Consider the following 14,140-nt stretch of genomic DNA (forward strand, 5'->3'; position numbering starts at 1 on the left):
CATGAAACTTTAAATTTAATTCAATTGTATATAGTTAAAAGATAAATGCATCAATTTGTTTTCATATTAGATAAATATAATCTTTGTTGGATAGTACATGTAAATATAAAATGATGTTACATCGATAACAATGTAAGTAATTTATGAAAATTAAATAAAAAGATTTATAAATACAATTGCATAAAATCAAAATTATTGTAATAGCATTAGAGCTAAATTTATGAGTAATTTTAATATTTATTTCTATTTTAAAAGATGACAACCAAGAAAAATAAAATAATGAATTAAATTTGAAGAAAAAATTTAAATTGTTGACAAACAGTAACTGAAGACAGATTATACCCAAAAAATAAACAAAGAATACATTTACAAATCATGGCAAAATCAATTTTTACAGTCAATTCACGAGTATTGACAATTCTAGGCTTGGGCTTTCACGTTAGAACAAATTTTATGGAGCATTGGCGGGCTTAGCGGTCCATAGGGCTTGGCACCAGGGTCCTATTTCGGTCCGCACCATCTCAGACTCGGTCTCTTTTCTTCGTTAACTCACTGTTGCTCCCTACATACTCGCTGATCAGTAGAGCTCCGCTTTTTGCAGAGACAAAAATGGAAGACAAAACTTCTCAGTTCAAGGTACGCCAAAACTAGTCACTTACTTGACAGCATCTTTGTTTCTATTTGCTTGTCTTAAAAACAAATTTATATCAACAATTTAAAAATGAAAATAAAAATAAAAGGAAAACCCCCGAATATTAGCTTTCCAAAAACTCTGTTGACAGTTTAACTGTTTGATAGTTGTTTCACTGCAGATAATATTGGGGTCATCTTCCTTACCTCGTCGTAAAATATTAACTGAAATGGGATATGAATTCACACTCATGGTAATTTTCATTTCTTTTGGAAATTTTAATATATTAGGGGAAAAAAAAGTTTCACTTTTTGTTATTTTTGCAGAGTGCAGACATTGACGAGAAAGGTATCAGAAAGGAGAAGCCAGAGGAGTTGGTCATGGCCCTTGCTGAAGCAAAGGTTTTCCTCTTCTTTTACTTAATCTTGCTGTGTTCATTTGGAATGATTGTTTTGATTGACTGAAAAATTTTAGAGCCTAGAATCGATGTATTTATTTGCTTGCTGTGAGCAGTGTTTCATCTTTTCTTCTTCTTTATTGTGCTTCTGGGTGTTTTATTGTAAATTGGAGGGAAATTTTCGAGTTTCTTTTATCAATTCCACAGTAATAAAACTGCAAAGTGCTATTTAGGGCTCCAGTATCATGTTGTTATTGCAACTTAAGTGTAATAGGATGCTTAGTTTGAATCATATTTCTCTTGGTGAAATTCTGGTTTTGATCCGTGTTAGATGTATTTCAAAATAATTAAGGGACTGAGACCGGTCAAGTTTGCGACAGCATACATTCAAACTGTAGCCTTTGTACATTCCCTTTCAGATCATTAATTTTACATGGATAATCTTTCTTATTCATTGTTGCCACTGCTTCTGTTGCCTGCTGCATGGTATTGTGTTCGTATATTCTGTTGCTTCGGCTTAGCTGGAATGAATTTTTTCAGGCAGACGCAATCTTACAGAGGCTTCCTGTCGGTGATTATGTAAAGGAAGCTGAGCCAACATTACTAATCACTTCTGATCAAGTAAATATCTATTCTTGGACATGCTTTAGAGTTTCTGAAATGTTTAATTATGTTGTAGTCTTTGTTGCATGTGTCAAAATTTTGAATAATGCTTCTTTGATCGCGAAAATCTATTTTATTTCTATTATAAATGTTATTTGGCTCTTTGGAGGAAATTTCATTTTTAAACCATATATAGGTAAATAAATTTCTATCTTAAACTTTTTAATAGGTCCTTATAATTTAATGCTTCCTTAAATAGATGTTGCAATGGATTTGTTCCTTTTCATGATTAATGAGAAGTCTTTTGATTGTAATTTTTCGATACTTATAAGAGGCTAATGTCTCACAAATAGTCAGATTTACCATTTCCTCATGCTAGAAGTGCGGTAAGATATGCACCACTATCGTGTAGGCTTATCTTGCAAACGTTTGTTTTTTTGCCTAAATGCATTTGTACGATGTATCATCTCATAGATGGAAATTGGTGATAATCCATGCTTGTAAGTGTTAAATTCTATACCAAAGAGAAAACTTGTATTGAGAACATAAGAAATGATCATACAAAAGAAAAACCTACTTTAGCAGTATCTGAACTGCACTATATATAGAACCATGCAGTTGATAACTGCTTATAACAACTAACAACTATTTGCAACTAACAGCCAACTGCCACTTATACTCAGCAGACTTCTAACTGAGGTTAATTCCTAACTCAGCCATACTCTAACATTCTCCCCGTTTCTTTGTTGTTTGAACACTTGATAGCCTCATTGAGTGTGGGGACTCGAAATGCTTTGCGGAATGACTCAAACTGCTTGGGTGTAATTGGCTTGGTAAGAACATCTACAATCTGATCTGATGATGGAACAAAGTTAACTTGTAGAGCTCCAGCCATGATCTTTTCCCGAATAAAATGATAGTCAATTTCTACGTGCTTCATTCGTGCATGATGCGTGGGGTTTGCTGCTATAGCCACTGTTGATGTATTGTCGCACCAGATGACCGGTATCGATTGGGACAGACCAATCTCATCAACCAGTTGCTTTATCCACAAAAGCTCGGACACACAGTTGGCGAGACTTCTGTATATAGCCTCAGAAGACGACCTGGAGACAACATTTTGTTTCTTTGAGCACCATGCAACAGGGTTTGGCCCGAGATACACGACATACCCCGTGGTGGAACGACGATCTTCCATGGATGAAGCCCAATCAGCATCTGAGTAGCCAACAACTTCAACATTTCCTTCAGTGAAAAATAGACCATGATCCCTAGTTCCAACGAGATACCTTAACATACGTTTGACTGCTCTCCAGTGATTCTCACTTGGACAATTCATGTACTGGCTTAATTTGTTGACGCAGAAGGATAATTTTGGTCGAGTGATGCACAGATACTGGAGCATCCCTACTATGCTGCGATATAGGGGCACATCAGTGAAGGGAGGGCTACTGTCTTCGGCAGTTAATTTTGGGGTACCTACCATTGGTGTAGGAACAGTTGTAGCTCCTATCATACCCGTTTTAGAGAGAATTTCTGACACGTATTTCTTCTGACTGAGCACTATCCCTTGCGATATATGTTGAACTTCAATACCTAAGAAAAAATCTAGCTGCCCCATGTCTTTTAGAGCAAATCTATTATGTAATTGATGAACCACACTATCCACTTCATCATTCGAGCTCCCTGTTATCACAATATCATCCACATATACGATAAGTAGCACCACGCTCCCTGAAGAAATACGAGTGAACAATGAAATATCAGCCTTTGATGTCTTAAAACCAAGCTGAGTAACCAAACATTGTTTAAGTGTATGAAACCATGCTCTAGGAGCTTGACGCAGGCCATAAAGCGCTTTGTTTAGCTTACAAATAAGTTGCTCCCCATTTTCACCGAACACCTCAAAACCAGGTGGTTGTTCCATGTAGATTTCTTCCATCAAGTCACCGTTGAGGAAGGCGTTATTAACATCGACCTGCCTTAAGGACCACCCTTTCATAACAGCAACAACCAGTATGGTTCGAATGATTGCTGCACGGACAACTGGGCTGAATGTGTCACAAAAATCAACTCCTGCATTTTGAGAGAAACCCTTGGCCACTAGCTGAGCTTTATATCTGTCTATTGTTCCATCAGCCTTTTTCTTGACTTTAAATAACCACTTGCAACCCGCTGCTCGACGATTAACAGGGAGAGAGCATAAATGCCAAGTATTGTTGTTATGGAGTGCTTGTAGCTCATTTCGCACTGCTCTTTGCCACTGCTCATTCTTCATTGCTTCATGAATGTTATCAGGTGTATCACTTGATGAACAGGTGGTTGTGGTTAGATATGCCTTAGGCTTAAATATTCCTACTTCGCTACGTGTTACCATGGCATGAGTGTTTGGTTGAGTATTGGGTTGAGTAATAATAGGATGACACGTAGAAGGGGATGGTAGTATGGGTGCAACAGGTGGATATGGTTCAGATGGATGGGATGGCAAAGTTGTTGGTTGATAAGACTCGCTAGGGGAAATGTGTGGAGGAGAAGTCGAATTAGTGGGTTGATAGGATGAACTAGGGAAGGTACTGTTACTAGGCACCAAAGAAATATTGGGAACTGTAGTTGATGTGGTGAGTAATGGGGACCGAGGTAGCATGACCAGTAGCTTGAAACTAAACTTTGACGAGTCAGTTGTGATAGATTCAGTTTTGGTTGATTCTTTTTTTAAAGGAAATGTTGACTCACAAAATGAAACATGGCGTGAAATATACACCTTGCCATTAGAATCTCGACACCGGTATCCTTTATGTAGAGGTGAATATCCCAGAAAAGTACAGGAAATGGAACGAAACTGTAGCTTATGAGTATTGTATGGTCGAAGGTTTGGGAAACATAAACATCCAAAAACACGTAGGAAAGAATAGTCTGGTGGGACTTGAAATAATTTTTCATAAGGTGACATATTTCCTATAGGAGAAGAAGGTAACCTCTTTATCAAGTATACGGAACTGCTGAAGGCATCATTCCAGTAGGACAAGGGCATAGCAGCATGCGCTAACATGGATAAGCCAACTTCCACGATCTGCTTGTGCTTTCTCTCAACTAAGCCGTTCTGCTCAGAGCTATAGGGACATGAAACCCTCTGCTGAATGCCTTGTTGAGATAGATAGTTCCTTAAGGCCTGAAACTCACCACCTCCATCGGTTTGTAACGCAAGAAGTTTACACCCAAGAGATCGTTCTGCTTGTTTATGAAACAATGGAAGACATGCAGCACTTCAGATTTTTGCTTTAAAAAATAAACCCACGTGTACCTGGTACAAGCATCAGTAAAGGCTACATAGTAGCGATAACCATTAGATGGGATTGGAGCAGGTCCCCAAACATCTGCTATTATCAATTGCAATGGTGTAGAATATACAGATGTAGACTTAGAGAAAGGCAATTTGCACTCTTTGCCTAAATGACAAGCAACACATGAAAAAGAGTCTGTAGAGGAGCCAAATTCTATATTACAACGTTGTAAGGCTTTTTTAAGTGTCGCATTACATGGGTGTCCTACCCTAGAATGCCATAGGCTGAAAGGAAGGAGTTTTGCAGCAGCACAACACCGAGTCGAAGTAGAACAATCAACCGATTGAGATGGGCCAGGTAGGTTGAGCTTGTACAGTCCGCCATGCATTGAACCCGTGAGCAGAACCTCATTGGTTTGAAGGTCGCGGACACGACACTGTGTAGGCAAAAACTCAAACATTACACTGTTATCTTTAGTGAACTTAGATACTGATAATAGATTTTTGGTTATCCCAGGCACACACAGCAGGGACTTCAAGAACAAAGACCGTGATCGAGTACGAAGAGACGACTGACCAGTTGCCTTGATAGAAAGAGCATTACCATTACCCATGTACACCTTACCTGGGCCAGTGTATGGTTTACTGTCACTTAGAGAAGCAAAGGAATTGGTGAGGTGATGAGATGCACCGGAGTCTGGGTACCATGCATTATCACCCACAGTATCAGGGGTAGCAATAAGAGCCTGAGACTGTATTGAAGATGATGACCCTGGAGCAGATGAACTAATATGCTGCATGGGATTAACAGCAAACGGGTTAGTGCATAGTTGAGTAGACGAGGGAGATGCATACCATTGCTGTTGAGGATAGGCATTCATCCAAGGATGTGGGGAAGCAGCATTGCTAACCATACAAACATTTGCCTGAGGAGGTGGCCTATAATTCGTACTTTTATACGTGGTATCAAATCGGGAATAACACCGATCAACAAGATGACCAGTCTTTCCTCATAACTGACACTGAAATCTTGAACCTGAAGAACGACCGCGCCCGCGGCCACGAGCTCCTGACGAGGGTCGATAAGCTGGTAGAGAAGAATTATTATCGCTAGAGTCAGTAGATTGATGTGTAACTATGTTGGCGGAACAAGGAGCATCAGACACAATTAGTTGCTGACGGGCTTCAGCATCAAGCAACATAGTAGAAACACTCTGAACACTGTAAGGAATTGAACTCGCGGTGATAATGGTAAGTACTGACTCATATTCAGATGATAAGCCATTAAGTATGGCTGTAACATGTTCTCTTTCACTGATAGTCTCTCCACAACTAGCAAGACTATCGCAGTAACCCTTAATCTTCATCAATAACTCCTTCGTAGACAAATCAGCCTTACGCTGAGAGTGTAACGCCCTTCTATAGAACATTAACTGAGACGTAGTTTTGCTACCAAACAACCTAACCAAAGCAATCCAAATTTGAAGACTCGTATCAAGACCAATAAGCTGAGGAAGAACAGTAGCACTTACAGATGACAATAACCATGACGCAAGAGCACTATCTTGCTATTCAAAACGAGCAAACTCTGGATTTTCTTGCGAAACTCCATCATCATCAAGAAGATACTGCGGAGGAGGAACAAACTGCGAATCAAGAAACTTCTGAAGCTTAAATGTTTTTACGGCCAATAGAACTTGCTGACGCCATAGTAAGTAGTTATGATCATCAAGAAGCACGCTGATCTTCTTGATAGAGAATAACCTACTATCTACCACTTCATCTGACAAAACGGACGACATAGCCGGTGCAACAGACTGAATTACAGATGGACTGGAAGGAGAAGTCATAAACAACTACCCCAGGAACGATCCTACATCTGATACCATGTTAAATTCTATACCAAAGAGAAAACTTGTATTGAGAACATAAGAAATGATCATACAAAAGAAAAACCTACTTTAGCAGTATCTGAACTGCACTATATATAGAACCATGCAGCTGATAACTGCTTGTAACAACTAACAACTATTTGCAACTAACAGCCAACTGCCACTTATACTCAGCAGACTTCTAACTGAGGTTAATTCCTAACTCAGCCATACTCTAACAGTAAGCGTAGGCACATTTAATAATATTTTCATGCTGTAAGAAACATTTTTACTTTGATATCTCACTGTTATTGTTAAATGTTCCGGAGGTGGTGGTCTATGAAGGTGTTATAAGGGAAAAACCGGCCAATGAGGAAGAAGCACATCAATTTATAAAAGGTTTGTGATAATATTCTCGATCCAATTTCTACTGTTCTACTCTTTCAAAACTTTACTGATTAACCGTTTGCGCAGGCTATTCAGGTGGGCATGCTGCAACTGTGGGATCTGTTCTAGTTACAAACCTTAAAACTGGATTCAGAAAAGGAGAATGGGATAGAGTGGAGGTATTAATGGCTCTAATTTTTATCTGAATTTGCTAACCAAGAATTATATTCTCCTAAATTGCTCGACCGAATGAACTGCCGCACATTCTGTTAGAAAGATCTTGGCGAGCCGTTTCTATAGGAAACCTCAATATTGCTGGAAAGACAATAAAAATCATCAGATTTTTAGGGCTTAGAGTTAAGGGTTCAGTGTCTTGAGTTTATGGTTTCATTAGGAGAAAAATATATTTTAAGAACCCTAGAACATACCAAAACACTGTTGTGAAGCATAAATGTCAGAGTGCATTGTAGAACTATAGATGAAAATGCTTTGGTTCAGACCCCACTCTCATTCCATCTTCCTTTCATACCTTGGGGTGTGTGTGTGTGTGTGTGTGGTGGGTATATTTCTTCAGCTTTCTTAGTCAAATTATTTAACACTTGCATCAAGCTATAGTAGCCACAGAATATGAAATAGTAATGAACAACATATTTTACTCTACCCACTTTATGCATGCTTCCGTCACCATATTCATCATGTTCCCTTCTGGGTAAAAAAACAGTCTGCTGCACTTAAGCATGTCCATAATGTGGCTTAACACTTTCTTTTGTTGTTATTAATTTTCATTTTTAATGCCCTGCAGATACATTTCCATGAAATACCAGACGAAGTCATTGAGAAATTGGTAAGAGTTTTTGTTTTTCTTTTCCCTCCTTTTGCTTACGGCCTGGGCAATGTCATTGTTCTTTACTTGTTGATCAGATCGAGGAAGGGAATGTACTACATGTTGCCGGGGGATTGCTGATCGAACATCCTTTGATAAAGCCATACATTAAACAAGTGGTTAGTTTGATTATTTTTGCGAATCTAGTGTAAATATGATTCTTGCACCATATTGCCTAGGCAACTTAAACATATGAATCTTTTAATGCATGAATACTTCCGAAGCCTCGACATTACCGACAAACCTTTTCCAAAACTTGTGTTACTCAGCTTAGGCTAGAGTCCTGCATACGGGTATGTTCAATCGGATCTGAAGAGCATGATTTATTGGGGCATGAGATGTGGGTTTGGTTTTGCAGGTAGGGACAATAGACAGTGTGATGGGATTGCCGAAAGCTCCCACGGAGAAACTCATAAAGGAAGCTGTCTAGGAGCCACACCATTTGATTCCAGTGGAACTTATTTCACTTTTATTCTCTTCCGTATATTATCTTTGTCACTCGTTTTATTTCCCCAAGCTGCTACTTTTGGTAAATAAACTACAGCCACATGCCCCTTATTATTGTTATTATTATTATTTTTTTGTTTTGGTTTGAAAGATGCTGTAGTTGCGTAGCTTAAGAGGAGATTTTCACCTTTGAACAGTTGGCAATGTGGTCCGACAAAATCAAACATGTTTTTCGATAAATTAATCAAAAATAGATAAATTAATCCTTATATATTAAATCAAAAAGCAAATTAGGTATTTTGATTGATAAAAGTTGGGTCCTGCATATTAGAGTGAGGTATGCATGGCTTGTCATATGTAATTGTATTGTTATTCAGTAAGCAACTTCAGCTTTTAATAATGGAAAATGATGAAATTTTTAATAGAACGGATCAACCTGACTTTAATTTAACATATATGGATTAATTTGTTTATTTTTCGGTAAAAGGGGGCTTTCGTCAAAATCATGAGATTGAAGATTTCTAGAAAGTGAATTATTTTGTGAAGTAAGACAAAAGGGTTGATGAAGCGTGGTCAATGGCGGAGCAGGTTTTCTCATACCAAATAGTATTTTCTTTGACATTGTGTTGTACTTAAAAAAGAAGTCAGCATCAAACAAAAAAATGTCCCCGTAATCCATATATTTTAAATTTAAATCATCAATTAATTTGAGAGGGTCCGGATATTATGACATTTACTCTTTCTTATTTTAATATTCTTATTTGAGTTGCAAACTTAATCCTTTTTTTTTCTTTAATTTGTATTGAGATATTTTAATTTAAACGCAAATTTGAGTTTGAAATTGAGTACAAATAAGGCTTAAATACTCATTTAGTCCCTGAATTTATCATTTTCTTTTAAATTGATATTTATAATTTTTGTCTCAAGTTGGTACTTAAATTTTCGTTCGGTGAAGGATTTTGGTACTTTTTTGTAACGGTATTAAGTTTGGTATATGGTGGTACTTCCAGATAGTGACATATGATAATGATGATGTCATAAGGACATCATAATTCAATTTTTAAATTATTAAAAAATCTAAAAATATATAAATATCATAAATAATTTATAAACAAGAATAAAAATGTATTATTTTTTTAAAAGTTACAAAAATTAAATTATATTAAATGAAACAAAATATTATTTTTAAAAAAATTAAATTAAAAATAAAACAAAAATTTGTTCGCTATAGCTAGTAGTTAATTACTTTTGTTAGGTCAGCCGGGGTACTTTGATTTCCCTTAGCACAAATTTTCTAATATTGATTATCAAGCCTTTAGCATGGAAAGCAAGCCTACGAAGCATCAAAGATGATCGTCCTTGTTCAATGTGATTGTGACTTCTAGCAGTGACAACAGTAGAATATAATTTGATTCTTCTCCGGTGAGATTTAGTAGAGTACTGAGGAATAAGAAGACACAGGATTGGGGTTGAATCGGGTATGTGGGTTCAGGGGCATTATGGTTCTGTAAGTAAGTTTGGTGTTTGAAAATGCATGGGTTATGTTGGGGTTGTCCAATGGAAATAGGATGAGGAGTCATGGTAGAAATTTGAAGGAAAACTAAACAGATATCCAAAAAATTAAAGAAAATTTCAAGAAGAAAAGTTGGGTTGTGAAATGAGGGTTATCTGAATCCGATGGCAATTCTGGTCGCCAATTTACTGCTTACCTTGGCCACAAAGCTCAGGAGTTGTCAACCAAACCCATCTTATCCCTCTACGTGCTCTATCCCTAATGTCTTTTGGGTGCTGATTGGTTGTTGTCAAATATGGTTTTTATAATTAAATCATATTTATTTTAATTCATTTTTCTCTAATTTAATATATAATTTTATTTGTATTTAATTTTTTTATGATTTTTATATATACATTTTTAGTTTTCAAATAAAATTTAGTTTTTTAAATTAAAAAATTAGAATTATGACATCATTATGATGTTATCGTTGCCACATGTCATTATATAAAAGTATCACATGTACCAGACTTAACACCGTTGTAAAAAATACCAAAACCTTTTAGGTCACTAATCTAATGAGTGTCCTCGCTCTAGTGTCACGGGGCTAGAGTTTTCTCTTGCGATCCGTGCGGCATTAGGCGATCCGTTCGTCCAAACTCGCCTAAGTCAACCTTAACTCAAGTGAGGATTCCTTAAGAATTCCTCCAAGGCACCAAATTGAAGAGCGGAAACGATTTATGCCAAAAGAAGAAGAAGAACAGAAAGAACGCTCTCAAAGTATTTGAGTAAATGCTCTCTATTCTCTTATTCACAAAGAATAATGAAACAATGAATAGAGTCAGTACAACTAAGGGGGAGCCTCTCTATTTATAGTTGAGCTCCCCCAAAACCGACGGTCAAGATACATTTACATCGACGGACGAGATTAACCATTTACCTTTATTTTAGGGATTTACAAGATATGCCATATCAAATCTAATCTAATCTTTACAAGATATGATTCCCTCTATCTTCTAAGACTAGTTACCATATCAGCCTAAGTTGCTATATCTTCATTATCGGGCTAACCAGGCTTCACTCTGACAGGCTTCTCTAATAGCTCTTTGAATCGGGCCAGTTCTCGTGGGCCAAATGATCCCCATCTGAGCAATAGACCTCCATTGGATGCATTTGGTGCGATGGTCAAGGGCTTTGAACTGCGGCCCGTAACACTAGAATGAAGTCTGAAAATTGTTTGAGAAGGAAGCTAAAGAATTTAATTTTTTTCTTTTTTATGTTTGAGGGGAAATGATAAACCTAACTTTCAATATTTATCAATTTGGTACTTATCCTTTTGTTTGAGTTAAATTTGACCATTAATTTTTCGAAAAAAGTCAATAATTTTTATCAAAATGTTGACTAAAATATTAATTTTTAATAATATTGATATGGTAATCCACGTGTACTTTATAATGACATGACATTATTTGTCATATACACCACATCAAAAATTAAACGTTTAAAATTTAATTAAAAAAAGCAAATTAATAAAAACATTTAGATTACGGAACACAAAATTTGACCAAATAATTTCAAAATTCGTGCAATTTGAATGTGGGTAAGGCAAAAAAAGGGGATAAGAATGACATCATTTTTAGCCACGTGATTCTAGAAAATGGAGAAACTAGAATACAAAGATGATTCAAAACCATATCAAAAAATTCAACTCTTTCCACCAACAACAAAGATTTCAATAATAGCAACCACTTGACTCTTGACATTCATAACTTTTCCTATTCCCTTCCTTTCTCCGCACCACTCTTTGCATTAGATTCCCATCTTTAATCTTTATTTTCTCCAGAAACTAAATTTCTTCTCTCAAATTTCCCACATTTTTGTTATTCTGTTTTTTTTTTTTTTTAAGTTTAAACCTTGGGTGACGACTCACTATTTGCAAATCTATTAGTATATTGGGTCAGTCCCAAGCAACAAACACTTACCACTCCCTCTTGACCGTTAACCCCCCGCCATACCCCCGGTTCATCACTTTTAACGGAGCATCATGAACCAAGGGGGTGTAGCCACCACAAATGGTGGCTCCGGAAGCGGCTCAGTCGGTGTTCGGATCCAACAATCCCGAAGGCTACCGGATTTCCTCCAAAGCGTTAATCTCAAGTACGTCAAATTGGGTTACCACTATCTAATTTCCAATCTTTTAACCCTCTGTTTTATCCCTGCCATCGCCGCACTATCGATCCAAGTTTCTCAAATGAATCTTGATGATTTACGCCAATTGTGGCTTCACCTTCAATACAATCTAGTCAGCATCATCATTTGCTCTGCTATTCTAGTCTTCGGGTTAACAGTCTATATCATGACCCGACCCCGACCAGTTTACCTTGTCGATTATTCTTGTTACCGTCCTCCCGACCATCTTAAAGCCCCGTACGGTCGTTTCTTGGAGCACTCTAGGTTGACCGGGGATTTTGATGAGTCGTCACTCGAGTTCCAGCGCAAGATTTTGGAGCGCTCGGGGCTGGGAGAAGAGACTTATGTGCCTAAAGCAATGCATAGTATTCCTCCGACGCCGTCTATGGCGGCGGCAAGGGAAGAAGCTGAGGAGGTTATGTTTGGGGCATTGGATACTCTTTTTCGAAACACGAATGTTAGTCCCAAGGATATTGGTATTCTTGTTGTGAATTGTAGCTTGTTTAACCCAACCCCTTCATTGTCTGCTATGATTGTGAACAAGTACAAGCTAAGGGGAAATATTAGGAGTTTTAATCTGGGTGGAATGGGGTGTAGTGCTGGGGTGATCGCTGTTGATCTGGCTAAGGACTTGTTGCAGGTTCATAGGAATACGTATGCTGTTGTTGTGAGTACTGAGAATATTACTCAGAATTGGTATTTTGGGAATAACAAGTCTATGTTGATACCTAATTGTTTGTTTCGAGTTGGGGGTTCCGCGGTTTTGCTTTCGAACAAGTCCAACGATAGGAGGCGAGCTAAGTATAAGCTTATTCATGTGGTGAGGACTCATCGCGGAGCAGACGATAAGGCATTTAGGTGTGTGTATCAAGAACAGGATGATGCAGGGAAGACAGGCGTATCGCTGTCCAAAGATTTGATGGCAATTGCTGGTGGTGCGCTAAAGACGAATATCACAACCTTGGGTCCTCTTGTTTTACCTATCAGTGAGCAGCTTTTGTTCTTCACAACTTTGGCAGTGAAGAAATTGTTCAATGCAAGTGTCAAGCCTTATATTCCGGATTTCAAGTTGGCATTTGATCATTTCTGCATACATGCTGGTGGGAGGGCTGTGATTGATGAACTGGAGAAGAATCTGCAGCTGCTACCGATACATGTTGAGGCTTCTAGAATGACTCTCCATCGCTTCGGAAACACCTCTTCAAGCTCCATTTGGTATGAATTGGCATACATCGAGGCTAAGGGGAGGATTCGGAATCGCAACCGTATATGGCAAATTGCATTTGGAAGTGGTTTCAAATGTAACAGTGCAGTCTGGCAAGCTCTCCGGAATGTAAAGCCGTCTAGTAATGGTCCCTGGGAAGATTGCATTGATAAGTATCCTGTGAAAATAAGCTCCTAGCTGGTAACATTTTGAGTTAGATTCAATTTTTCTCAGCTAGTTGTCAAATTTGGTTACCATTGTGTTTCATCTTTTGCATTTCTTGCATGTTTGGACTTCTATCATGTAGACTTTGCTCATTTTGTACTATAATTCTCAATGTATTTACTAGTCAATGACATGTCCGATACCAACATTTATAGAAATTTTCATCAATGTACCATCATAGCATTTCATCCTGTTCAGTTTGTTTTTTGTTTTGTTTATTATTGTGATTACTAATAGTTATTACTCAGATATCATTGATATATAATACCTTTTTGCTGTGGGTAAAAGTGGCGAGGACCACAATGGCTAGAACTGATTAGTGACGCTTGCTTTCCTGCTGTTCAAAACTTGTAATCATCATGAAGCAATGATGAGTGACGTACTCATTTAGCTGAATCTTTGTTACTCGAATTGAATTGGTATATATGTACAACACATGCATGTTCAATTTTTTCTAGTTTTTCCATGTATTGGATGATCTTTAAAGAGTTATATTTTCATACCAATGTCTGGATATGCATTTGGCATGA

At 37.5% G+C, this 14,140-nt stretch overlaps 2 protein-coding genes across 4 annotated transcripts; both read left to right on the forward strand.

Annotated features, from left to right (window-relative positions):
- The first annotated feature begins 493 nt into the window (after window positions 1-493).
- On the forward strand, window positions 494-8,768 carry LOC105793789 (uncharacterized). 3 transcript variants are annotated; one of them, XM_012622635.2, is made up of 9 exons: window positions 494-636; window positions 813-884; window positions 958-1,032; window positions 1,569-1,649; window positions 7,112-7,181; window positions 7,257-7,348; window positions 7,972-8,013; window positions 8,091-8,171; window positions 8,411-8,768. In XM_012622635.2, exons 1-9 carry the CDS (start codon window positions 610-612, stop codon window positions 8,480-8,482), a joined length of 612 nt encoding a protein of 203 aa, XP_012478089.1. In that variant the 5' UTR covers window positions 494-609; the 3' UTR covers window positions 8,483-8,768. The 3 variants fall into 3 exon arrangements, with proteins under 3 accessions (XP_012478089.1, XP_052484136.1, XP_052484137.1); XM_052628177.1 differs by having other exon boundaries at window positions 549-636; window positions 799-884; XM_052628176.1 differs by lacking the exon at window positions 813-884 and having other exon boundaries at window positions 543-636.
- Window positions 8,769-11,715: 2,947 nt separating this feature from the next.
- Window positions 11,716-13,807, forward strand: LOC105793790 (3-ketoacyl-CoA synthase 4). The gene has a single exon (XM_012622636.2). The coding sequence runs from the start codon at window positions 12,036-12,038 to the stop codon at window positions 13,581-13,583; it is 1,548 nt and encodes a 515-aa protein (XP_012478090.1). The 5' UTR covers window positions 11,716-12,035; the 3' UTR covers window positions 13,584-13,807.
- The last annotated feature ends 333 nt before the right edge of the window (window positions 13,808-14,140 follow it).

Source organism: Gossypium raimondii, chromosome 3, assembly GCF_025698545.1.
Source record: "Gossypium raimondii isolate GPD5lz chromosome 3, ASM2569854v1, whole genome shotgun sequence".
NCBI classification, from domain to species: Eukaryota; Viridiplantae; Streptophyta; class Magnoliopsida; order Malvales; family Malvaceae; genus Gossypium; species Gossypium raimondii.